We start from the raw sequence: 25,886 nt of genomic DNA, 5'->3' as shown, positions 1-25,886 counted from the left end.
TTGAAAGTTTAGAAAAGCTGATTTGATTTTTACAGTTTATTACTGGTAATGTCAATTCTTAGTATTGTTAAATTTGGGGAAACTGTCGTACAAGTTTTTTTTGTGTGTGTGTAGTGATTTCAAGGCACTTCACATTTCTTTGGACAGTAAATAACCTTAATTACTCCTTAAAAATGCTAGGGATCATTACCTTGCTGTTAAGTCCTTGTAAAACTGTATTAGGAATTTTAGGTACCCTTATAGATGCCAATATTTCATGCAAAATCAACAAGGAATATTTTAAATTTTTGATATGTTTATGTGGTTCATTTTTCCTTTATCAATTATCAGAAAAATTCAAGACTCTATTTACTTCTATTTAAAAATTTATTTTTCCCTCAATAAATTACAGATTTTAGTTTTACTTGATCTTCCAAATTGCTTTTTGTCAAAATAATTTATATTGATTTATATGGTAATTGAAAAATAATTTTTGTAAGATGTATTAAAATTACATATTATGCATTGTTGAATATATTCCTCAAGAAGAAAACATCTATTTTGACTAGATTGATTGAGAATTGAATCCTGCATCTACAATTTTTTACATTCGGAGTTTGGAAGGAAGCACTGATCTAACTGTCCACAGACTTCCAGTAGCTTATGCCACAGGATATGTGCTTATCACATGATCTGACCCTGCATCTTAGCTTCTGATGCCAGGAGAACTCTCAGTGAGTGGTAGGAGTGTTCTTGGAATCCGTTTCTACACAAAGATAGCTAGCAAAAACTTGACTATCCATGTTAGCGCTTGTGAATCTCCACGCCTTTTTAAATGGTAAATTCTATCATATTACTGCCTCACTTAAGTAAGACCCTTCAGTGCTTCCAAATTTTAAAAATTTAACATCCTTACTAGAATCTATTAAACGTTGTATGATTTTGGCTGTTTCCATTTCTTCAAACTCACCTTCAACATTCTTTTTTTGCCTTCTGAGACCCAGACATACTGATCTAGAATATGCAAACAAATTTTTCTTACTCCAGGTCACCAACACCTACTATACCTACCATTTACCGAAGTACTCGTGTATTCTACACCTGCTTTCAGGCTTAGATGATCTCTTTTCAGATATTTCCTTTTTCAGCCACTCATACTAGTTAAACACCGTGGTTTCCAGCCTCCTATGGCAGTTACTGACCTTTTGAGTTCTCTTAATAAATGCTTCTGGAATGAGTAAGCATTTTTTAAAAGTATTCAGCCTCCCTTTCCTAATGTAATTTATGTACAATGTCTATGACATATGGATGTATATACTTTATATATGCATACATATGTACTGGTATATATTTTCTGTGTATATATAAAATAGCTTTTTGGATGTTTTGACTTAAACATGCCATTATAATCTTAGATATGTAAGTCCCAATCTGAACTCATTTCTTTCCCCAACCTGTTCTGCCTCTAATACAGTACTCCTTATTTTACGCCACGACCATTTACTCATTTTTTCGCTGAAGCCAGAAGTCCAAAGTCACCCTGTATTCTCTCCTATCCAACCTGTCGCTAAAGCCAACTGATTTCCCCTCACGTGCGCCCAGACCTACCCCTTCGTCTTCCCCACTTGCTCAGACACCTTATTTCCTCCAGGAGGGATGGTAAATGCCTCCATCTTTCCCTCCCCTGCCCTGCTGTCAGATTGATCTTTCAAAGATTCAATTTTGACTATGTCAATGCTGTTTCAAATCCTTTAAAAATATTGCTTCTCTTACAAGCCAAACCATGAATAAAGTCTCAAAATCTGATTTACGTTCACCTCTCCTGTTTCCTTTTTCCCAGTCCTGTTACCCAGCTCAATTTCTCCACACTGGACACGTTCTCTTTTTTGCACTTTTCCCTCTCCGTTTCCAACGCTCTCTCCCAGCCAGCTGCAACACTCGAAGCATCTCGTGAGCTGAACCCGCCCTAAATGGTGGCCAAAGGGCAGCTTCGCCCCTCCACCGGCCTGCGCGCCCCGCGACGGCAGGAACCGTCCTTTCCCGTGGGCGGCCCCCACGTCCCCGCCACAGACTGAAACGAGTCCTCGGCGAGTTCTCAACGACACGGAGGGAAAGCTCAAACATGGAAATGAAGACTGAAAACCGGGATTTAGATTCGGAGGGCGTTGCTCCCGCTGCTCCTGACCCTTGCCCGACTGCGCGCCGTGCGCGTTGCGGTACTCCTGCCGACCGGAAGCCGGCGCCAGCCCCAGCCCCGCACCCAGAGCCCCTCAGCGATGAATGCGATGAATTCGTCAGCGCGATCCCCGAGGCGGCCCCCCTCACAGAAGCTGCCTGGAGCTGCTGCCCGCGCTGCGGGGTGCCTAGGCGAGGCTGGCGAGCCCGGTCCAGGGCGATTCGCGCAACACCTCAGAGACGCCGCCCGTTGCCACCGCCGCCTCCAACGGACGCCGGCTGGGGAGGCGCGCGCCTCCCGATTAACTGCTCGCGTCCCGCTAGCCCCGCGCCTCGGAGCCCCGCCCCCGGAGCCGCCGCGCGCGGCAGTTGTTTCCCGACGGGCAGCAGGGTCCTCAGCGCCGCGACGCCAAAGCCCTGAAGAGCGCTGGGATCTTGAGGCGGTAGGCGGCGGGGAGGGAGAGAGTGAGGAGGCGCTGGCGCGGGGAGCGGGAGAAGCGCTTCGGGCGGGTCGGGCTGAGGAGGGGACTGGTCGGCGAGGGGCGAGCGGCCGAGGGGCGTTTACCGGTCCCGGGCCCTGAGGCGGGCGGCCGGCTGCTTTCACGGCCTTTCGTCCCGCGCGTCCTGTGGCAAAAAATGTTCTAGGCGAAGCGACAGAAAGGACAGGTTAGCATAGCCACGGACACCTGTTGCCTGGACAGATTTATCCCAACCACTTAGTCGTGTTTGTATTGAAAGATACTTCAGAAAAACTTGTCTATCTGTATTTTATTTAGGTTGTAAAAAGAAGGTATAAAATATGGTAGAACTTTGAGCTTTTGATATTTAAAGAGTTTTCCCGAATAGTGCCACTAGGTTTGTGGAATGACTCGTAACTGGTTCACCTCTTATTTTTCTGAGTTTGTTACTTTTCATCTGTCATTTTATCAGTCTCGCCGTTTACCTACAAGGAAACAGCATTTGGTTTTAAGGAATATTAACCTTTGTAAAAGTAATGTTTTGAAGTTGGAAATTGAGATTAAATCCAAACGAGTCATTGTAAGGAAATTACACAGGTAAATGAAGATAGTCTTATTTTTTAATTGCAGCAAAACCGTCAGCACTTTCCAAAGAAATCTAGATTTATTTATTTTATCTATGAGGTGGTGCTGGGGATCAAACCCAAGGCCTTGGGCAACCTACTCAAGAGCTCTACCATTGTGCTACAACCCCAAGCCTGAGAAGTCTAAAATTTAAATTGGAGATTTTAAGCTGAGGATCTAGCTTCTAGAAGCAGCACCTAGTATATTTCTTAGTTGTGGCCTATGTATGGCAATACATCATATCTGTAGAATGAGGAAAACATAATGCTATATTTTAATATTCTAAGAAAAATTGAAAATTGAGGAAATGTAAAGTTTTGGTATTTAAAAATTATCTAGCAAGGCTTTATCCATATATGTGCTGCCTTATAGTTTTTTTTAAAAACAATCCATACATGTAACACCTGTTTGGAATAGTGGATAATCTGATGTTTTACTTACCAAACAGGTAATTTTAGAGCAAAGGCATAAACTTTGTAATGAAATCCTCACTTAGCTGTGTGATTTGGGTTTGTCTCCCCATTTTTCTGAACCTCAGGTTTTTCCTTGTAAAATCCAGCAAATAATTTTCTCCAACAGTTAACGTATGGCTCAGAGTTAAATTACATACTATATGTGAGGTGTTTAGCATGTAGAAGGATCTTAAAAATGGCATTTTAATTGAAGAAATATATGCTGGATAGTGAGATTGTGTCCAAATTGGTCAGTTGTGTGTTTATTACCCCATTGTATGGTTCTTTGGAATTTTGAGTTAATTGGTAATTTCATTATTGATAGGCCTCAGTAAAGGAACCTAAAATACTGTTGTTTTTTTCCAGATGTAGAACATCAAATACAACTTAAGTCTCCTGACTAATATTCCTAACCAATATTCTGTTTATACACCTTGGCCTTTTGAGATTTGTTAAGTATGTGTGAATTTGAAAAAGACTTACTTTATTCAGCAGCCATTTCTCAGCATTTCTATTACTTTTGAGAGATTGGATCAAAATATTCTTTAATAAACATTTATGTCACAAAACTATATATTTACATTTAAAAAGACAGCTTTATGATAGGTCTGCTACTTGTTACTAGTTACACGTGGGATTCTGTTTCTTTTGAAACCTTTGTAACAGTTACCAAAAATATTTAGGTAACACCAGTAATTAGTAACTTATTGAGCTGTGTGGTTGAAGGAAACATTGGAGTTTAAGATTGAAGTTATTTTGTATACTGGCTTTGTAGTTCAATTAAGCCTTTATTATTTTTAACTAAACTGAGAGTTAGGATCTACTTTGTGGAGCCCTGTCTAGATTATAATCCAATAAATCAGTTCATAATAATTGTCTGGTAAATACTTAAGTTTTTCCATTAATAACATAATGGTAGTATGTGGTATGCATTGTAATCTCTAATTCATTCCCTATACTGTCAGTGTTTCTATACAGGCGTAGTTTACTTTTTTTTTTTTAACACTAGATAGTATTTTATGGCACCATCTTTTCTTATTTTCTTGACTGAAGTGCATTTATATATGGGGGAGTCCTAGCTGTTTCTTTCCTACAACTAACTGAAAGGTAGGTGGCACAAAAAGAGCTTTCATTTTTTTTGTTTACTTGTTTTGCAAAATCATATAATGGAGCTCTGTAACTCCCCAACTTTTGAAAATCCCTAGTTTGAATACTCTGGATTTGCCTTGCTCAGCAGCTGGAAAGGACTTTATAGCCTACCACTCAATTTCAGCTGAGCAATGAAAAACAAGGAACTGTGTGCCAGTATTCTATTCTTTTGTATTCTGATTCACTAGTTTCTTATGGGTAACAGGATGGAAAGTTACTGCATACTAGTATTAGGGCCCTGGGAAACCTCACTTACCTTTCTGGCAGCTGCCTGGAGTCCCCCTAGTAAGTGCTAGCAGTAGGCCCCCAGGCTCCTCTTACTGTCATCATCATTGGGGTCCCATTCGGGGCACTGTGACGAAACTGCAGCCTCAGCCCTAGCCGAATACCCCAGGGTTCCAGGAGTGACGCTGGGGTTTGGCCCCAGGGCCTCTTTGACTGCCTGTTGATAAATGTGGTCCCACTCCTCAGGATCTTTTTACAGGATCTGTAAAAGCTGCTGGCAATCATCCCAGGTTGGCTGATGGGTATGAAAAACAGGCTCAAGAAGAGAGATTAATGCCTCAGGTTTTTCAGAGAAGGGGAGATTTTGATGTTTCCAATTGTAAAGATCACGAGTTGTAAAAGGGACATAAATCAATCCTCCCCCAGGCGCTGTCTGTTTTGAAGGAAAAGGGAGGAGGAAGACAGGGCTGATGGACTGTAGTCCTGTCCCGATGGAGTGCCAAAGGTTGATCGGGACCTGTGGGCCCCCAACTCGGGTCACCATATTCCAGACCTTGCGAGCAATGTGCATAGAATAAGTTCCCACAGGGGCCAACTGACTCTGACACTGGGCCATTCTAATTGACACAGGGTTCATAATTTGCCTTTGGAAAATTTCATGCCATTTTTATCTTCTCTGTGGAATAAATTTTTTTGAAGTTATTCAAGACACAATCAAGTGGAGTTCCTTCTATGGACTGTGAAGATCCCATAATTTTAGCCTGTGAAAACACAAAAGGCACACAGAGCAAGCAGACAGACAACAATAAATCGACAAAGACAAACTTTGGCCAAGTAAAACCTCTGGGGCCGAATGGATTGGGACCCCACCCAGGCAGTTGCTCTTCTGAGGACTCCGACCCAGTGAGTCTGCTTGCTGTCGTAAAGAGACTCTAGGTAGGGGAACCTGTGCTGAATCTGGCTTCCTCCTCCTACCTACCCACAGTGCACTAAGAATCATTTGATTCTTACCTCTAGAGGCTTTCCCGATAAACTCCTGCAGGTCGGTTGATCGGCGACAGGGCCTGACTGGGACCTGCCTACCCAGAGCCCCAGAATACTGTCAGGGTGGCCTCTCCTTCCGCAGACCAGTGTCCAGAGGGGCCAAACACTGCTGATGTCTGATCCTGGTCTCTCCTAAAAAGAAACAATGGCTCCAAGATAATAATAAGCTCTAGAGCAGCTGGCTATCTCTCTGGGGCCTCCAAGAAAGTTAGACCCAGCGAGAGAGAACCAACCAGAGACCGATATTAAATCCACACAGGAGTTTATTACCGGCCGGGACCCGAGCCAAGCATCGGACTCGAGCCCCAGCTCTGGGGAGACAAACATGTTTTATACACCTTTGAGGCCAGCAGTTTCTAGGCCCCCCTATAGGATAGAACTAGCAAAACAAGCAAAAGGTACAGAAGCGGAACGTCCTGCTGTTAGAACATTTGTAAAGCAATAGTGGATTAATTGTTATTTCTAAAGGGACCTTTTAAGGGGAGGAGGTTTCTAAGCTTCCTCTTTCTGAGTTCATCTAAAGGACAGGCAGATGGGTCAAGCAGCAATATGGAGTTTGTCTTGCTAACTAGGGTCCTTCATTTGGAATGGCTAGGGAATATATTAAGTGAACCAATATATTAGATCAGTGTCTGGTACTTTTAAAAGTATCCCCTTCCACATAGAAAATATTCTGTATTTATTTGAGGTATATTTTGGTACTTATATGACTTTTTTACTTCCTGTTACATCAAAGTTATATTGCCAACAAGTACATACAGCATTAGTTTTGTTTAGAAGATTGTTAATCACCATTTTGTGCTGCTAGTTAACAGGACAAATTACAAAGTGAGGTAGATATTAACTTGGAATATTGGCTGCCTTATCTTCAAATTTCAGAAAAAGTAACTGGGCATAGTCATCATTGCCAACTTTGAGAAGTTGTTTATAAGTTTATGACTTTAACATTTATACATTTCTAAGGACATTTAAAATGATAAAACATTTATTGGAACTGAAAGGGAGAGTTGCTAATCCTATCTTATTCATGAGGAAACAATCATTTAGATTTATGATTCACTTGCAATCAAATGCTTACAGTTATTTTTGGATGAACAGGTACGAAGCCCAGTGGGGTTTTAGTTTTGACTTATACTGATGGACATAAAAATTTAGAAAGCCTGTGTTCCATGCAGATGTCAGTTTTAGTTATAGTGAGGTACTTAAATTTACAGTTTGTATAGTTACACCAATTATGTTGCAAGTACTAGGATCCAAAGATAAGTAAGGTTTAGTTTTTGTAGCCTCAGGTAACTTGTAGTCTACTCAAATAGCCATATAATATATTTTAGAAACATTGATAGACTATAGTAGGGACTAGTGGAGGAGGAGAGTTAAAAGGAAGAATTATTTTTATGTTACTACTAACTATTAGGAATTAGAGAACTTCACACAAACTGTTATTTAATATTACCTATTGAGGCATGAAGGTACTTTTCTAAAGAAAGCTTGAGCTTGAAGTTGCCCTTGACAGATGAAATAGTTACTTGGGAGAAGAGCAATAAGGAGGGTTAGGGAACTTCAGCAGAGCACTTGAATACCTAGGTACATGGTAAAACAAAAAACATTGATTCAATAATTTATTGAACATCCACTGTGTACAAGGCACTATACTACACAATACAGACATACTTGAATGATAGAACTGTAACTTAATACTTGATTAATAGGTAGCTGCAACTTGTGCAATAAGTATCACATTAGGAGAGGTTTCAGGATTCTTTTATGAGAAACACAAAGTTATTTAATGAGAACATGGATCTGAGATGGAAAGAGATTGGGGTTAGATAGACTGTAGAGTGTTGTGAAGCAATATGGATAGGAGCATGCCCATTGCTTTCTAGACTTGTTCCTGGGTGACTTACCTTATTTCTCTAAGCCTTATGTGTAAAATGAGGACAATAATATTAACTAACACTGATTGAACTCTTAATTATGCATGAGATGTTGTATTGAGGAACTTTTTGTGAGTTATATTATTTAGTTTTCTCACCAACCTTATGGGGTAGGAACTATTGTTATCCATAGTTTCATAATGAGGTAGTGCAGCTATTCAGTGAACCCAGGTAGGCTGACATGAAAGCTACTTTTAAATATTAGTAGTGCCTAATTTATAAATTTGTTCTGCATAACATGAACATTTCCTCTGTCATTAATAATCAAGGAGAATATTAATAAATTCTTAATAAAGGTTTTTAAAGCAAGAATATATATAAAGGGTCATACTTTATAGAGAAAAGATACTATGTTCATCCATTTGTTCAGGGAATGTTGTTTTATCCCTATTTTGGATTCAGTACAGATTCTATATTAGTTACAGGTGACACAGAGTTAATAAATATTGTCCCTCACTTAAAAAATCTCATTTTTTGTCTAGTATGAAAAACAATTTAATAGAGTGCAGTTTTCTTTAATGTCATGATTTTGGTATATTAGAGGAAAGCACTTAAACTTATTTAAAAAGGGATCAGAGAGATGAGTTATAAAACACTGGGATTAAGAGAGTAGTGATGGGAATAAAAATATATATGAGATGTTTTGCAAATAGAATGGGCAGGAATTAGAGACTAATTATGGGATGGGTGCTATAATTTACACCATCAAATTGAAGGTGTCTTCAAGAATAATCTAAAGGAGTTGGTGATGACTTTAAGGAATCCAAGAGGAGGGAGGTCTTTGGGGTCAAAGTAATTCATTTGATTTTGGGTAAGTTTAATTTGAAGAGCCTGTGATAAGAAATTGAAATGGGATTTGGCAATTAGAAAAATGAAACAGGAGTTTAAGAGATGTAGATGCTGGAAGCATAATTAGATTGTATTTATGTACATAGGTCATTGAAATCATAAGAATAAGTGAGATTACCTAAGAGGGCTAAAGATCAATTTAGTTGAATCTCTATATTTAATTAAAGAGCAGAAAAAATCACTTAAGGAAGTTAGAAGAGGCAAATAAGCCTACAGATAGGAAATAAGCCAAAAGAGGAGGGTGAGTGAAATTAATGGAGGAAGATGTTTTAAAGAGGGAATGTGACAAATGCTCTAAAGAGGTCTGTGATTATTATATATTATTTTAAATGCTTTTCTGTGTTTGTGTCTTCCAATTTATGAAACAGATCCATCTTCAAATGAGTATTGTGGTTATTCATATACAAGCAAAACATCTTGTGCAAAAGATAAAAATGCATTTTTCCCTTTTAAAGTATGGAACCTCAAGGCCTTTGTGACAATGGAGACCAAAAAATTGATTGGTAAATCGCTTCAACCAGCAAGACCTGTTCATCATCTGACTTCTTCCTCAGGTGAGTAATACAGTATACAGTTCTTTAAATATTAATTTGTTAATGGTTAATTAGGATTGAAAAGTTAAATAATATATAAAGTAATTGTTTGAGGTAGATATTTAAAGAAATAATAAAAACTAATCATCTTTTATATTTTAAGAATTACAAGTTATTACCAAAAGAAAAATATTTTTTTTCTTTTCTTTTTTTGGAACCAGGAATTGAACTAAGGACCTTGTGCTTGTGAGGCAGGCGCGGTGCCATTGAGCTAAATCCCTGGCCCCCAAAATATTAATAATCTACTTTTAGCCCAAAGTCTATCAGACTAACAAGGGTAGGAAAAATAATCCTTGGCAGAAAGTAACTGCATATAGTTATTATTTTTATGTTTTATTTTTCAAAGTCAACCGGCATCTAATTAGAGTGATACTGCCAATATCAGTTGTGTCCTGTGGTTATGATCACTGCACAGCAGTCATGTTGGAGAATTAACTTTTTAAAAGAGATACTTATGTGCAAAACAAAGCCAAAAACAAACACAAAAAATTAACACAGATTTTACAGCACTCAGGTTATACTTGGCATCTAGCACAGGTTAGGGCTATGCTTGACCTGGAATATATCTAATTTCAGAAAATCTAAACAAAAGCAAATACCTAAAATTAAATGTTCTTTTGTCCATAAAACTATTCTCTTGGATAAATTCCTTTTATTTTATTTTTTATTGGGCAAATTCTTAAAATACTTGATACTTAACTAAATTAGAGTATTAACCTTTTTATTCTGTTCAGTTCTTATTGTCAGAATAACTTCTTTGTTCTAACTTAGGTGACATACACATAACCTGTTTATATTTTGTTTAGTCTTTGTGTTGAATTAACTGACAACTTAGATAAAGGAAAATATATCCTTTTTATTGATAGAAAAATGAAGCAAAAAAGGTAAGGAATGGTATCAATCCCTGTCCCCTGTTTGTTCTCCCACCTTTCATTCCTATAAGAAAGATTGCCTCTACTTTGGCTAAGTTTCCTTTCAATATAGCTGTCACTTTTGCAACAGACAAATAAAATTAATGGATACTTTTAGACCACAGTTTAGCAATGCTGATCCCATGTCCTTTTGGTGCACTGGAAGCAGTTTTATAGTGTCAAATCTCTGATTTTACCCTAAAGGGGAGGATATAAAGCAATTGGCAGCAGCTTCTTTCTATCAGAAGCTTTTGCCAATGCCCCTACCTCCTCCTCTCCAGATTCAGGTTTTCAATGATCTCTTCCCTCAAGGCTTTTACACAGATGAATGGATGGAATATGTAGGTGGCCCTAGTCTCTCATTTAACTGTAATCCTCTTAAGATTCAGATGAGAGTAAGTTTATTAGAAAAGTTTAATAAATCAGAAATCAATTTTAGCCTTTTTCAGCACACTTCCACACTCTGAACAACTAAGTTCTTAAGAATCTTCTTTTACTTAAAGACTCAGATTGAATTACTTCTTTTTGCGAAGTCTTTCTAATACTTCAAAACTAACTCTGCTGTCCCTTACTATGGTCTCTAAACTTCTCTTATAGTTTACAGTATATCAAATTGTATTGTAATCATTATTTATTAACTTGTTTTTTTAGACTATGAACTATTTTTACTTCTGAACTCTTTTCATGCCTCCATATCCATCCCTGAACACAGAGGCTGACATTTCATAGGGTTGAATAAGTATTTGTTGGGTAGATGAAATGTTAGAAATATTTTAAAATAATACCAAAAGTATCCTAACACTTAAGCTTTCCAAGTGATGTTATAACACTTAGTGACATCATGAATATTTAAAATAGAATTTTTTTCCTCTCCTAACAGGAGCAGCGTTGCTTTTCAACTTTCAAAGTGAATATCCATGCAACACCCAGTGCTTACAAAGTGGAGTTAGCAGAGTAAGTTTTAGAAACTGTAATAAAATGGGCCTGGGAGTGTAACTCAGTGGTAGGTTGCATGCTTTGCATACATGAAGCCCTCTGCTCAATCCCCAGCAACAAAAAAAGAAAGAAAAAAGTTATAGATAAAACATTATAGAAAATAACAATTCTTAGATGATTGTTGTGTGCTAGATATTATGCTACTTTATATATTTTCTGAAATGTTATGTATTTCAGACATATTTTAAAGGTAATATAACACCTATGTATCTGTCACCCAGCATTTTGAAATCTGAACATTTTAGTATATTTGTTTTGAAAAATTTAAAGAAAAATTTAATTAAAAGTTCTTGTATGTCTCTCTACTATCCTATTTCCTTCCCACCTTTCCCAGAGATAACAATGCTTGGTTCCGGCAGGCTGGCCTTGGACAGCCTGAATCTTCTACACATGGTAACCCTGGATTTCGAAAACTAGCTTAACTGTCTCTTATCTGTGTATTTTCGGTTGGTTACCAAACCTTTCCTGTCTTTACTTTCATGGCTTATAGCATGGAAGTCATACCTTCCTTTTCTTATGATTATGATAATGAAATGAAATAACATGTAATCACTTTTTATAAAGCTTTTAGTAAGTGTACTTTTTTTTAACATGCTATGAAATATTTGAAAAAATCAGTATTTTGAATTTTTAAGATGTGCAGACATGAAAAGTAGAGTTTTACCTTCAAGCTTGAGTTTAGGTCTTCATTTAAGTAGCTGCTATAGAGTTAGTGAAATGTTAAAATTTTAAGATATGAGATTTTTTTATTTTTAAAATATCTATTATAGTTAAGTAATAAGAACACCTTTTTTGTTTTTGAGACAAGGTCTTACTATATAGTTCAGGCTGGCCTTGGACTAACTATGTAGTCCAGGCTGGCCTCGGACTCACTATGTAGTCCAAACTGGCCTCAAACTCGAAGCAATCTTTCTGTCTGAGCCTCCCAAGTGCTGGGATTACAGGCATGCACCTCCACGCCCCTCACAGGAACAACTTTAGAAAACTAGTATTTTTGACATTTCCTAATTTTCATATCTACTTAAAAATTTTAAAAAACTAATAGTTGATTTTTTATTTTTATTAGTACATGTTTGCTGTACATATTGACTACATTAATCATGGGGGGTTGGTACCTGTACATAACACATATTTTTAAAAAAATTCCCCTGGTACTCCTTCTTTCCATTTCTAGTTTCCCTTCTCATTTGCAGCTTTGTTCTCATTTCATATTATCTAACTTTTTTTGCTCTTTATTTATACTTTGAATTTCTCATATAAGAGAAGTCATAGGATATTTATGCTTACATGTCTGATTTATTTCACTTGACATAATGTTTTTAAAATGTATACATTTTCCTATAAATTATATTTATCTTTCTTTACAGTGGAGTAGTACTTTATGGTGTGTAAATGACACATTTTCTTTATCCGCTCATCTATTGATGAACATATATGCCAAGATTTAGCTATTGTGAGTTGTGCTGCTATAAACACGAGTATGCGTGTAGCATTGTAATATGATGTCTCTTTTGGAAAGATACTTACAAGGTGAATGACTGGCTCAAATAGAATTTTGGTATTTATTTTTTAGGGCATCTCCATACTGATTTCCATAGTGGTTGTACTAGTTTATATTCCCCCAACAGCCTTGCCAGCATTTTTTATTTGATTTCTTGGTAATAAACATTCTGTCTGGAATAAGATGGACGTCAGTATTGTTTTAATTTGCATTTCTTTCATGAGATACTGAACATTTTTTCATGTATTTGTTGGCCATTTGTACTTCTTTTGAGAAGTATCTATTCATTTCAATTGCCCATTTTCTTGATTGGGTCTTTTATTTTGGGAGAGCTAATTTTTTTGAATTCTTTATATATTCTAAATAGTAATCCTCTGTCTGAGGAGTAGCTGCAAAAGTTCCTTCCAGTCCTGTTCCCTTTGTCATGCAGAAGCTTTTTAATTTGATGTAATCACATTTGTTGATTCTTGATGTTATTTATTGTGCAGTTGGAGTTCTGTTCAGAAAGTCTTTATGCCTATATGTTCAAGAGTTTTACCTATTTTATCTTGCAGCAGATTGTTTCTATTTTAATATCCAGGTACATGGTAAGAAATAAGTGTCTATATTCAGTCTTCTAAATGTTTATAACCCGTTATCCCAGCACATTTGTTAATGAGGCTATCTTTCCTCCAGTGTATGTTTTTGGCTCCTTTGTCAAAGATCAGAAAACTAAGTGTGCCTGGGGTTGTTTCTATGTCCTCTATTTTGTTCTGTTGATCCACACATCTGTTTTTATGCCAGTACTGTGGTGTTTTTGTCACTGTAGCTTTGCAATATAATCTGAAATCTGGAGTTTTGATGTCTCCTGTTTTGCTGTGGTTTCCCAGGATTGCCTTTGTTATTCTGGGTCTTTTCTAGTTCCATATAAATTTTGGGATTTATTTTCCCTAGTTCTGTGAGTAATGCTATTGATATTTTGATTGGGATTGTATTAAATCTATGTATCAGTTTTGATAGTATGGCCATTTTGACAATATTGGTTCTGCCTATCCAGGTACAGGGCATATCTTTCCATTTTCTGATGTCCTCTTTGATCTTTTTAAGAATACTGTAGTTTTCCTTGTAGAGGTCTTTCACTTCCTTCGTATTCCTTCCTAAGTTTAATTTTTGTCAAGGATATTGTGAAAGATATTGCTTTCCTACTTTCTTTCTGGGTGGATTCATTGTTGGTGTACGGGAACACTACTGATTTTCGGATGTTGATTTTGTATTCTGCTAAACTGCTGAATTCATTTATTTGTTTTAGGAGTCTTTTGATGGAATTTTTTGCCTCTTCTATATAAAGGGTCATGTCATCTGCAAATAAGCATAGTTTGAGTTCTTCCTCTTTTATACATATCCTTTTGATTTCTTTCTTTTGTTTAATTGCTCTGGTTAAAGTTTTGAAGACTATATAGAACAGGAGAGGTGATAGTGGGCATCCCTGTCTTGTTCCTGATTTTGAAGAAATGCTTTCAGTTTTTTTCCCATTTAATATAATGTTGGCAGTAGGTTTGTCATAAACAGCTTTCATCAAGTTGAGATAAGGTCCTTCTATACCTATTTTTTTAAGAATTTTTTTTATGTTCAGTCAAACACAGCAGCATTTTATTAACCTGGACAGAGTAATACAGTCACAAGGAAATACTCAAAAGTCTAAAATAGATGGCCAGCATAAAATGAATACCAATAAGGGTAGGCATCCTAACATGTCTCACAGATTTTGAAAGAGAGTGGCTTGTAGGTAAGCAAAGACGAGCAACATTTACATCACAAACTGACTGTAAAACACTTCATTACTCTGGGAAAGGTAATGAACAGTCATAACCCATAACTAGAAAGAAGAGCCATTTAAGTATATTAATTGGGTCAACCAGTTCTGTTAGGATTTTAATACTGTGTGGTATTGATTTCCTCTCTATGTAATGAAGTCAACTTTCATATTTTTTTTGAACTTTCATATTCTTGACAGGAACATTAATCTTTTTGATTGAGATAGTCCAAACCCATCTGACCTCTAACACTGGGTCTAAGAGTGAACTACTTGCAACACTGATGTATTTTCTTGAAGTCTTCAGTGGTGCTAAATCAGCATGTTAACATAATCTGAAAATGAAAATGACAAAGCTGCCACATAAATGAAAAGTATCCCATATTCTAGTATCACGTGACAAAGAATTTGTGGTTAAAATTATTTAAGACATTTACTGTAGTCTGTTTGTGGCCACTCATTTAGCTAAGTGAAGAACATCAGTGTTTTAATAAGGTCCCTTTTTATCACATGGTATTTCTAAGCAAATATTTGGAATGCTCAGAAGATTCCACTTTTAGTTTCCCAGAGCCTCCTGAGACATAATTTAAAGTGGGACTTGATAGGAACAAGCATCCTCAATCTTCAGACTCTAGTTGAAACAGCAAAAATAGTTTCTGTTTAAATCCTGGGAAACCTCAGGATAATGTGCCTTATTTGTGCAATGGAAAAAAGATCAACAAACAAAGATAAAGGATGCAACAGATATCAAGGTGGGTAAATGCCCAATCATTTTCAGTCCTCATAATGTGTACAAAACTATGTGGGACAAGTAGGCCAAATCTAACTGGACAGTTTGAGGAAGATGTTTTACTATTTGATGCACAAGAAATTATTTTATGGAAATGGGGATGGAAGAGGGGACAGTTCTATGCTTCTCATTGTGTTACCTTAATTATGTTCCTAGTGTCACTGAGACTAGTTTAAAAACAGCCTGGACCGAGAATATTCTAATCATCAGCTGCCTTTTCCTCCTTCTTGCTGTTTCTTCTTTGTTGCTGGAGCCCCTGCAGGTTTCTGGTGTCTTGGGAGTATGATGTTACTTGTAGAGGCAGATATGGTTGCTGCACTGCTGGGTCTTGGGGAGGTAGGAGGACTGCTCACAGTTTTACTGGCATCCAGTTCAGACGAAGCTCCTGCAGTTGCTCCCTGAGTGCTGTTTCCAATCTGATCCTTCTTTTTACCCTTTTTTCTTCCTCAGTAGTAAGAATGTTCTCTCATTGGCAGCCATCGTTCTGGACCTGGGTTAACTTTTGGACCGTAATTCTTAGGCAGTTTTCCCTTCTTTTTCTTCTTCTTTTTCAGATATCCCTGACCTTGCTCCTTTGGCTGACTATCTCTGGTGACTTTTCCACCCTTCTTCCGAATGTATGTAGCACCAGCAGAATTTTCTTTTTTTTTTTTCCCCATTAACTTTATTGGTACATTTTAGGTATACAGTGCAGTTACATTCATCATTGGGATCTTGTACCATTACATGAGTCTTGGTTCTTATTTTTTTCCCCTTCCCTTGCCCTCCCTTCACCCCCTCCACCCTTCCCTATTTGCAAAGACCTTGTATCCATTTTTTTCCTCTTCTCATATTTTTTCCTTTCCCTTTTTTCCTTTCCCCTACCCCTCCCAATTCCCCTGCTCTTTTAGACCTTTTCTTCCTGTTACACAATACCAGTTATACATTTTTTAAATTACAATATTAAGATCCAGGAGACATTACCACAGATTTTACAGAATTTAAAAGGATATAGAAAGCATATTACAAAAATCGTTTTTGAAATAAATTTGACAACTTCTAAGAAGTAACTTAGAAGACAAATTAATGAAACTAACTCTGGAGGAAATATAAAATTTGAATAGCACCTATTAAAGAAAGTATATTCCTAATCGATAATGTAAAATAGGAAGAAAAGGTCCAAAGGGGTAGTGGTAGTGGGAGGGGCAGGGGAAAGGAAAGAAGGGAAAGGAAAAAATGATGAGAAATGGAAAAAATGGAAATAAAGTCTTTGTAAATAGGGAAGGGTGGAGGGTGTGAAGGGAGGGCTAGGAATGGGGAAAAAATAAGAACCAAGATGCATTTTGTAAAGGTACAATTCCCAATGAGAAATGTAATTGTGTTGTATACCTACAATGTACCAATAAAAGAATTTAATACAAAAAAGAAAGTATATTCTTAGCTTGAAAACCTACCTATATGACAACAGCAGGCTCATAAACATTTTAACTGATAAATTATATCAAATAATTAAAGCAGAAAAACGAAGGAACACTTCTCCCCTCATTTTAGGTACTCAACATTGTGCTAATCCTAAAACTGGATAAAGATAATAGAAGAAAAAAGTATGAACATAGATAGAAATTTAACAAAACAAACTCTTAGAAGTCAGATCTGGCAGTATGTAGAAAGTGGTTTTGTTATAGGGATGGCAGTGTTGGTTCAGCATTGGGAGATCCACCCCCAAAAGTAATCATTTTAACAGAGGAAAGGAGAAAGCCATATGATCCTGTCACTAGTTGGAGAAAGAGTGTTGGACTAAATTCTACAGCTGTTCATGGTAAAAGCTATCAGGAGACTAAAAGTAGAACAGAATCTTCTCAACAGATCAAAGACATGTGCTCCATACTTCCAACAAAAACTCCTTCTATGAATGGAGACGCTACAACGCTTTCTCCCTAAAGTGGGGAACAAGGGCATATATGCCTATTTTTCATCTGTCCATTAGACTTTGAAACATAGGTCTAAACCAAAATAGTCTGGCAATAAAATGACACAACTAGGATAGGATTGGCATGGCAGAAGCAAAATCTTTATATGTAGATGAAATGATCATCTACAGAGAAAATACTAAGTAATCTCTAGGAGCCCCGAGAACTTGTACTTGAATTTAGCAGGATTAGAAAACACAAGGTATATATAAAAATTCAGGTCTGTGTATACTTGCTATAAATGAAGAACTGGATATTGAAATTTTAAAGTTATGTAGGAGTACAAAGGACCCAGAAAAGCCAAAAACAAAAACAGTGTTGGAAGACGTTTAGCACCCAATTATAAGACTTCTTCTAAAGCTACAGTGATCAAGGCAGTGTTGGTGTAAGGAAAGACATATAGATCATTTGAATAAAACAGAGACTCTAGAAATAGAACCACACATATATGGTCCACTGAGTTTTGAAAGATTATTTAACATTAGCATTTTATAGAATATAAACTCGATTCAAGAGCCCAGGAAGAGATAGTGTCTTCAGCAAATGGCACTAGAACACCTGGTATCAGAATATGAAAAATTAACTTCAACCCTTTTTTTCCATACATGAAAATAACTTGAAGGGATCTATGAACCTAAATAAGAAAGCCTAAAAGTATAAAACTTTAAGAAGAAATTATAAGGGAAAATATTTATGAATTCAGGGTAGGCAAGAACTACCTAGGATACAAAAACCATGATGTATAAAAGAAAAAAAATTGATGAGATTCCATCAAAATTTAGAACTTTAAATGACATCATTAAAATGAAAAGTAGTCCTCAGACAGAGCATATTTACAATGCATATAACCTATGAGCAGAATATATAAAGAATTCTTAGAGCTCATTAATAGACAACCCAATTAAAATGTAGACATAAGAAGATGATAAATAGCCAGTATAGCACAAGGAATGGTGTGCAATTCTAGAATCAGAAAAAATACTAATCAGTACAATAATAAGATTGAATTATACACTCATTAGGGAGATGAAGTCAAAAGTTTTAAAAGCCTTGTCATGACTTTTTCTTTTTGTTGGATTCTTGCCCTTTGCGTTTAATTTCTCATGACCAATGGATTCATTCTGCTGGGTTTCCTGGGGTTGTGATCCTCATTGTCTTTTCCTAGGCTATTGTCTAAAAATTTTTGGAGGGCCGGTTTGGTATTCATGAAGTTCCTGAGGTGCTCTTTATCATGAAAGCATCTTATTTCTCCATCAATTTTGAAAGATAGTTTTGCAGGGTACATCAATCTGGGTTGGAGGCTGTTTTCCTTTAGGGCTTGAAATACATCACTCCAAGCTCTTCTTGCCTTGAGGGTTTGCATTGAGAAGTCTGCTGTGATTCTGATGGGCTTTCCTTTGTATGTGATTTGTTTCTTTTCTCTCACTGCTTGTAGAATTTTATTCTTCTGTTGGATTTCTGGAATCCTAACTATTATATGCCTATGTGTAGTTTTTTTTTTGTTAAGGCTAACTGGAGTCCTATGTGCCTCACTTATCTGTATGTCAAGTTCTTTTCCCCTCCTTGGGAAGTTTTCTGCCATCACTTCTGTGAAGAGTTTTTTTATGTCATCTGCACTCTCTCTTTCTTCATTGACTCCAATCAGTCTTAGGTTATTCTTCTTTGCATCGTCTAGCAGCTGCTGGATTGATTTCTCATGATCCCTTACAATTTTAAAGCAATTTTTTTTTCCTCCTCACTAATTGCAATCTTATCTTCTATATGTGAAATTCTATCCTCAAATTGGTTCATTCTGCTGCACAGACTTTCCATGGAGTTTTTAATCTCTTGGAAATCTGTTTATATCTGTTTTATGGATTCCATTTGTTTCCTATGTTGGGACACCAGCAGAATTTTCAAGAGCCTTGACATCTACTTTTAGAGACATACTATCTGATGAGGGCAAGTGTTTACTAAGAGCTTTTGCTTTCTCTGGATCTGCAAGTGAGTAAGCAGAAATAAGCTGTGCCAAGGTGTGAATATCTTTTGGATTTTGCTTCCATAGATGTTCTAGGTCACCAATTGCCTCCTTCTTCCACCCATATTTGAGTTTGAAGTTTGCTGCTTTTCTTATCAAGGACAAAATGAGCAGGAGATTTGGGCTGATGGTTTTGGTACCACTGGATAGCCTGTGTGAAGACCTCAATGGCACTATCAGTATCTTCCTCATGGCTGTACATGGTCACTAATGCAGATACCATGCCTGGTTTATGCTTTAATTCTTCTATGCTTCTCAGGATTAGACATGCTTTGGATATATTACCTTGAGAAATTTTCAACTGTGCCATGGTCAGCTAAATGTCAGCTTCATTTTCTGGATGCTGCTCTGAAAATTCCTGAAGCAGCTCTATTGCTTCTGTATGCTGTTTTTCCTGGCAGAGCTGGGCAGCTTGGATTAACACAGGCAGGAGATGCTCAGGACTTTGGGACTGTAAACCAGTAGATATTTTGCGGCATTTTTCAGCCTGGTTTGTGTACATAGCAAGTAAAGCTTTGTTAAATTCTATAGCTTGCAGTTGTTTCTTGGAAAGCTTAAACTCTACTCCTTCTGCGTTGGTTAATTTCACCTTCTTCTTAGAGTCAAAGACATTTTGGACCTTATTAATGGTAATGATGTTATTTGCAGTTACAGCTAGTAATCCCACATCTGTTGGCTCCGGTTTTATTATCTGATTGTAAAGCTGCAAAGCCTCCTCTGTATGACCCTTTTTTTCAGGCTTTTTATCATGAATGGATATTGTATTTTGTCAAAGGCTTTTCTGAATCTATTGAGTTGAGCATATGATTTTTGTCTTTGCTTCTGTTTATGTGATGTATTACATTTATTGATTTGTGAACTGATTTGACTGCTTATTTTGATGTCTCAATTGTGGAGAATTATCTCCTTAGTTTTCATTGTGTCTTATAGTTTTTCTGCATTTAAGCAGTGTTAACTTTGGTTGATTTTGCAAATATTTAAGGAACGGTTTGCAACATGCCAGTAGTGATTCATGGAGTAGAGACGTTCATTTTTCAGGATAGATGTCTCTAAAGAAATCAATGCTAGGGACTGTTTGCAAACTGATTTTTCTTAGTACAAAATGAGGTCATCTCTTAATGATGTATTATATTGATCAAATTTGTGATACTTATATATAAAATCAGAAAATATTTATTTCATGAGCAGTCTTGCTATTTTATCCTCTGGGATCTCTTATTATTATAACTGGTGTTTTTTTTCTCTGTAGGGAGATGTATGGGAAGCTAAATTGTAATCACAATATTTCTTCATAAGTTTGGAATCAGAAGAATTGTAATTAGTTCAATGATTTTTAAAAATGTCATCCATCCGATTAGTTTAGCACATCTCACATTAAAGTTTGTCCTTTTATGACCAGAAAACTCTGGATAAATGTTTCTATCTCTTCAGGACAGTGTATCTGATTTTCTTTGTCTTACTGGATGAACTAATTTTTGTTTTTCCTATTTCCAAGGTGTTGGTTGAAACAGTCCATGTTCTTATAAACTGACATCAAGATCTGCTTTGTATGAGATTAAAACAAACTAAATTTCCTAGTATTCTTGCATATTTTTGTGAATAAAAATGTTTAAAAATACCTTTGAATTTTGAAATTACTTGAAATTATTCATTTTTAGGACTATATAATTATCTTTGGTTCTATGTTATCTCTAAAAAATAATTATAATCACAGCAAAACTTGTTATAGATACATTTGAATATACTTTCACATATTTATTTTTAATAATTAGATTTATAATCTTTCCATATCCTTTGGTCCCAAATATTCCTTGAGTACTATTTCGATTAGAAAAATATTTCTGGGTGGTAAAAATAGGTCATATGAAATTTTAAAACCTGAATTTAAAAATACATTTACTTCTTGCTCAACAGTGTAAGGTGAATGGAAAGCAAACCTTTTCTCAAGGTCTTAATGAAGAGCAGCAACATCAGTCTCCAGTGAAAAAAGGTAAAATTTCACATAATTCCCAAACTTCATCACAGAATATCTTAATATCCATATAAAGTTAATATTACTTTGTTTCTTAGCTATATATCTATGTATGAAAGAAGTTCTATTATGTTTTTAGGTTGACTTCTGTCCATATTAGGCTACAGTTTGACAGCTCTGAAAGATAGAATAACATTGGCTTAAACAAAGTGGAAATTAATTTTATATTTTTATACATCATGTAAAATTCTGAGCTGGTATACTGGTTCTGTTCTGTGAGGCAGGAAAATCAATGATAATATACCATATTAACAGAATGGGGATCAAAAAGCACATGATTATTTCAGTTCATGCAGAAAAAAAAGCCTTTGACAAAATGCAACACCTTTTTCTGATAAAACATACTAGCAAGTGAGAAACAGGTTTATAAGCAAGTAATAGAGGGTAACTTCTTTGTCATGATAAAGATTGTGTATGAACCACTAATATCATGCTTGATGGTGAAAAACTGAATGCTTTCTTCTTAACATCAAGAACAAGATAAAGTTATCTATTTATTTAGAGCTAATAAATTATTTCAACAGAGTTGCAAGATAGAATATCATTGTTGTTCATGATTTTAGAATTTGAGTTGTTTCTTTTTTTTTCCAGGCAAGGTAAAGGCTGGATAATTTTTATCTTTTTAAATAACAAACTTTTGGTTTTATTATTTTTATATTATCTAGTTTATCTCCACTTTCACCTTTATTATTTCCTCCATTCTTCTAGCTTTTGATGTAGTTTGCTTTTTCCCCAATTCTTTATTGTGTAATGTTAGATACTAGATTTGACATAACCTCAAGCTTCCTCCCTTCCTTGCAGTTCTGGAGATTGAACCTAGGACTTTCTCACTGGGCTACATACCCAACCTTTTTAAATTTTTGAGACAAGGTACTGCTAATCCCTAAATCACCCAGGATTTACACAATCTTGTGATCCTCCTGCCTCAGCTTCCCAGAGTACTGGGATTATAGACCAATTCCTCCTTTTTAAATGTTAGCTTGTATAGCTGTGAGCTGCTCCGGGTATACCGTGTCCCATAAGTTTTTTAGTATATTGTGACTTTGTTTTCATTTGTCTCAAATGTTTTATGAGTCCCCTGTTATTTATTCTTTGATCTATTGGTTATTTAACAGTGTGGATTAATTTCTGCATATTTGTGAACTTTTCAGTTTTCTGTTATTGATCCCTAGTTTCACTCCATTGTAGTCAGAGGATACTTTATATAAGTTTAATCTTTTTTAAATTTATTGAGTCTATTTTACAGCCAAACATGTAGTCCCAAAGTGGTGTGTCCCTCTCAAAACTCATGTATACTGCTATTTGAAGTAATAGGGTCTTTTAAAAAGGTAAATAGATCTTTAAAAATGGATTAAGGCTGTCTCTTTAGAGTTCTAATTCATGGGTACTAGATTAGTAGTAGAGAAGGAAGTTGTTAAAGTGAGCCTGGAACCCCTGAATCCTTCTAATGCTAATTTCCTGCTATGTGATGCCACCTGCTGTGTTATAATGCAGCCAGGGGGCCTTTGCCAGCCACTGGAATTATTGAGCCAAATAATCCTCTTTTCTTTTTATATTCCCCAGTATCAAGTATTCAGTTATAACAACACAAATGGACTATGACTCTTCCAATAAGAATGTGTTTCCTTTGAAGAAGCCAGTATTAGCTGTAATCCATAAATTTGAAATACTGAATTTGACTGTCATTTGGTTTGAAATATTTTTAAATTTCCTGATTATTTTATCTTATAGAATTTTTGAAATGTGTTAATTTCCAAGATACTTGTTTTTTCTGAATTATTATCATGGATTTCCAATTTAATTTTGTTAGAGAATACAATCTGTATTATTTTAACCCTTTTATTTTATTTTTTGGTACCAGGGATTGAACTCAGGACCTTGCGCTTGCGAGGCAGGTGGCAGAATACTGAGCTATTTTAACCCTTTTAAACTTATTGAGTCTTGTTTTATGGTCTAGTCTGTTGACTGTACTTTATGTGCACTACTTGAAAAGAACATATATTTTGCAGTTGTCGATGTAGTTTCTATAAATGTTAGTTAAATCAAAGTGGTTGATAATATTTTTCAAATTTATCTTTTTATCATTTTTTGTGTCTAGTTCTATCAGTTGCTAAAGAAGAGGTTTTTACATTACATGCTGTTATTATGGAAATGTCTATTTCCCCTTTTATTTTTGTTAAATTTCACTTTACGTATTTCAAAACTTGGTTATTGGGCACAAAACATTGATAATTTTCTCTCTATATGAAACTAAGATAGCCACTGCATCTTATTATTCCTAGACTTTGCACAGTGCATCTTTTTACATACATTAACTTTCAACTTCAATGTGTCTTTATACTTAATGTATACTGCTAGTGAATAGCATACAGTAAGGTTTTTTTTTTTAATTCACTCTGTAACTTTGAAACTTTAATATAATGTTTAATATAAGGACCAGAAAACTACAACTTGCAGGCCAAATGCCTGTTTTTGTAAATAAAATTTTGTTGAAATAGAGCCACACTTTTCATTTATATGTGATTTTTTTTTGAGTTTTGTTTCATCTGTATATATCTTTATGTGTATTCCAGTAGGATGCCCCACCCCCACACACTGGATATGGGATTTTGAGTTGCCAGTTAATATTTTTTATTTTTTGGGGGGGAGTGCTGGGGATAAAATCCAAGGCTTTATGCATGTTAGGCAAGCACTCTTACCACTGAGCTATACCCTCACAGTGCCTGTTCTTTTCATACTTTAAAAACATTATTCCACTATATTCTGGCTCAGCATATGGTCTGTAACAGTTCCTGGCTATCTTTTTTTTGCAGTACTGGGGCTCGAACTCAGGACCTTACGCTCCAGAGGCAGGGGTGGTGCCACTGAGCTAAATCCCTGACCCTCTGGCTATCATTTCTGATGAAAAGTCAGCAACTACTCTATCTGAATCATTGTTCCACTTGAATATAGGAGTTCTGTCTTGGATCTTGTTTGCATTTACCTAGCATAGTCTTCAACACACTATGATGGTTCTTGAATTAAAATTGTTTTGTTTTCCAAAGCTTCTTCCTTCCTTTTTTATTGTATACTCTGCTCACCATTTTATAAATAATGAGTATTTCAAGGACATGCAGTAAAACATGAGCCAAAATGTGATATAGGAAGTACTGAGGATTGAGTTCAGGGCCTTTGCACTGAGCTATATCCCCAGCCCTTTTTTATTTTTAAATTTGAGACAGGGTCTCATTAAGTTGCTCAGTTGCCCAGGCTGGACTCAACCTTGCAGTCCTTCTGCCTCAGCCTTCTAGAGTGCCAGCATTACAGGAATGCACCACCACGCCTGGCTGAATTTTGTTTTGTTTTGTTTCTTTTGGTACCGGGGATCAAACTCAGGACCTTGTGCTTGTGAAGCAGGAGGCAGAACCATTGAGCTAAATCCCCGGACCTGAATTTTGTTTTATAACATTATATGTAATGTTTAATATCACAGAGAGAATTAAATATAGCAGAGATTTCCTACAGAAGCTCTCAAGTGTTTCCATCTGCAGAAAAAAACCAGACTTTCTGCCTGATCATCCCGTTGTACTTCAAACACCAGTAAGTAGTTTTCTGATTTCATATTGTAATATTGTATTCCATGTATTTGTCTTTAATATTTTTTATCCTACCTGTATATTCTTCATTTTTCTCATTGCAAAATATTAGTAATCCAGAAAAACACAAAAATCCAAATTTGCAATATAACCAGTTATTATAAAATAATTATTACTCTACTCAAGAAATATAATGAAATAGTTATATTTTAGTTATGAAATATTTTTCTGTTGAAAGGTCATGAAAATATCATCCAATATTCTAGGAGTTCTGTTTTGTTTTTCAATTAAGTTCTATAGTCCACTTGGAATGTATTTTATGTGAGGTGAGGATCAAGTTTTATTTTTTCTATGTGGATATCCAGTTATTCTAGGAATATTTGTTGGAAAAACGGTCCTCTGTAGAAATATATAGTCTATTAATGGCTTCTCTATTCTCTTCAATTAAAATAGTTTTAAAACAGCTAAGCAAGTCATCCTTGTTATTTTTCTTTTGTCTTTTGTATTGAGCTCTTTATATTTCTGTGTCACCCCATCAAATTCCATCCAAGTAAATATACACTATAAATATATATCTTTTGGGATATTTGTTGGAAAGGACATGGGTTTCGACTTCAGCCTTGGGTTCTAATTGTAGCTCCACTCTGTGTACTGGTAGTTCAGACTTGGGTAGGTCACTTAACCTTTTTGAGTCAAGGTTTTGCAATTGCAGATAAGAATGATAACCTCTGGTGCTCAGGATTAAATACAGTAACATATGAGAGTGCTTAGGGTGATACTGATCTTTGCTCTCAGTAAATGATTTATATCCTTTATGGTCTATTTTAACACTTGGCTGGAA

The 25,886-nt window shown here is 36.0% G+C and overlaps 1 protein-coding gene and 1 pseudogene across 8 annotated transcripts in view; one reads left to right on the top strand and one right to left on the bottom strand.

Moving 5' to 3' along the window:
* Positions 1-2,461: 2,461 nt before the first annotated feature.
* CUNH8orf88 (chromosome unknown C8orf88 homolog) overlaps positions 2,462-25,886 on the top strand; it is a 30,319-nt gene continuing 6,894 nt past the window's right edge. For 2 of the 8 annotated variants that reach the window (XR_015442770.1, XM_087190586.1), the window contains exons 1-6: positions 2,474-2,597; positions 9,258-9,443; positions 11,274-11,347; positions 16,027-16,089; positions 21,353-21,428; positions 24,943-25,049. Coding sequence is in view for 7 of the 8 variants with exons in the window: in XM_087190586.1 (XP_087046712.1) it covers positions 9,371-9,443; positions 11,274-11,347; positions 16,027-16,089; positions 21,353-21,428; positions 24,943-25,049 (393 nt within the window). In the remaining variant the exon portion in view is untranslated. Of the gene's footprint in view, positions 2,598-2,690; positions 5,966-9,257; positions 9,444-11,273; positions 11,348-16,026; positions 16,090-21,352; positions 21,429-24,942; positions 25,050-25,886 lie in introns of those variants that run through there. The other 6 variants (XM_087190589.1, XM_087190588.1, XM_087190587.1 and 3 more) reach the window with 6 other exon arrangements.
* Positions 18,110-20,204, bottom strand: LOC147824193 (signal recognition particle subunit SRP72 pseudogene; annotated as a pseudogene).

The sequence above is a fragment of the Heterocephalus glaber genome, unplaced genomic scaffold (genome assembly GCF_053883595.1).
Source record: "Heterocephalus glaber isolate CG9 unplaced genomic scaffold, H.glaber_assembly_v1.0 deba00001553, whole genome shotgun sequence".
NCBI classification, from domain to species: Eukaryota; Metazoa; Chordata; class Mammalia; order Rodentia; family Bathyergidae; genus Heterocephalus; species Heterocephalus glaber.
The sequence above is the reverse complement of the archived record's forward strand: the minus strand, read 5'-3'. Positions and strand labels throughout refer to the sequence as shown.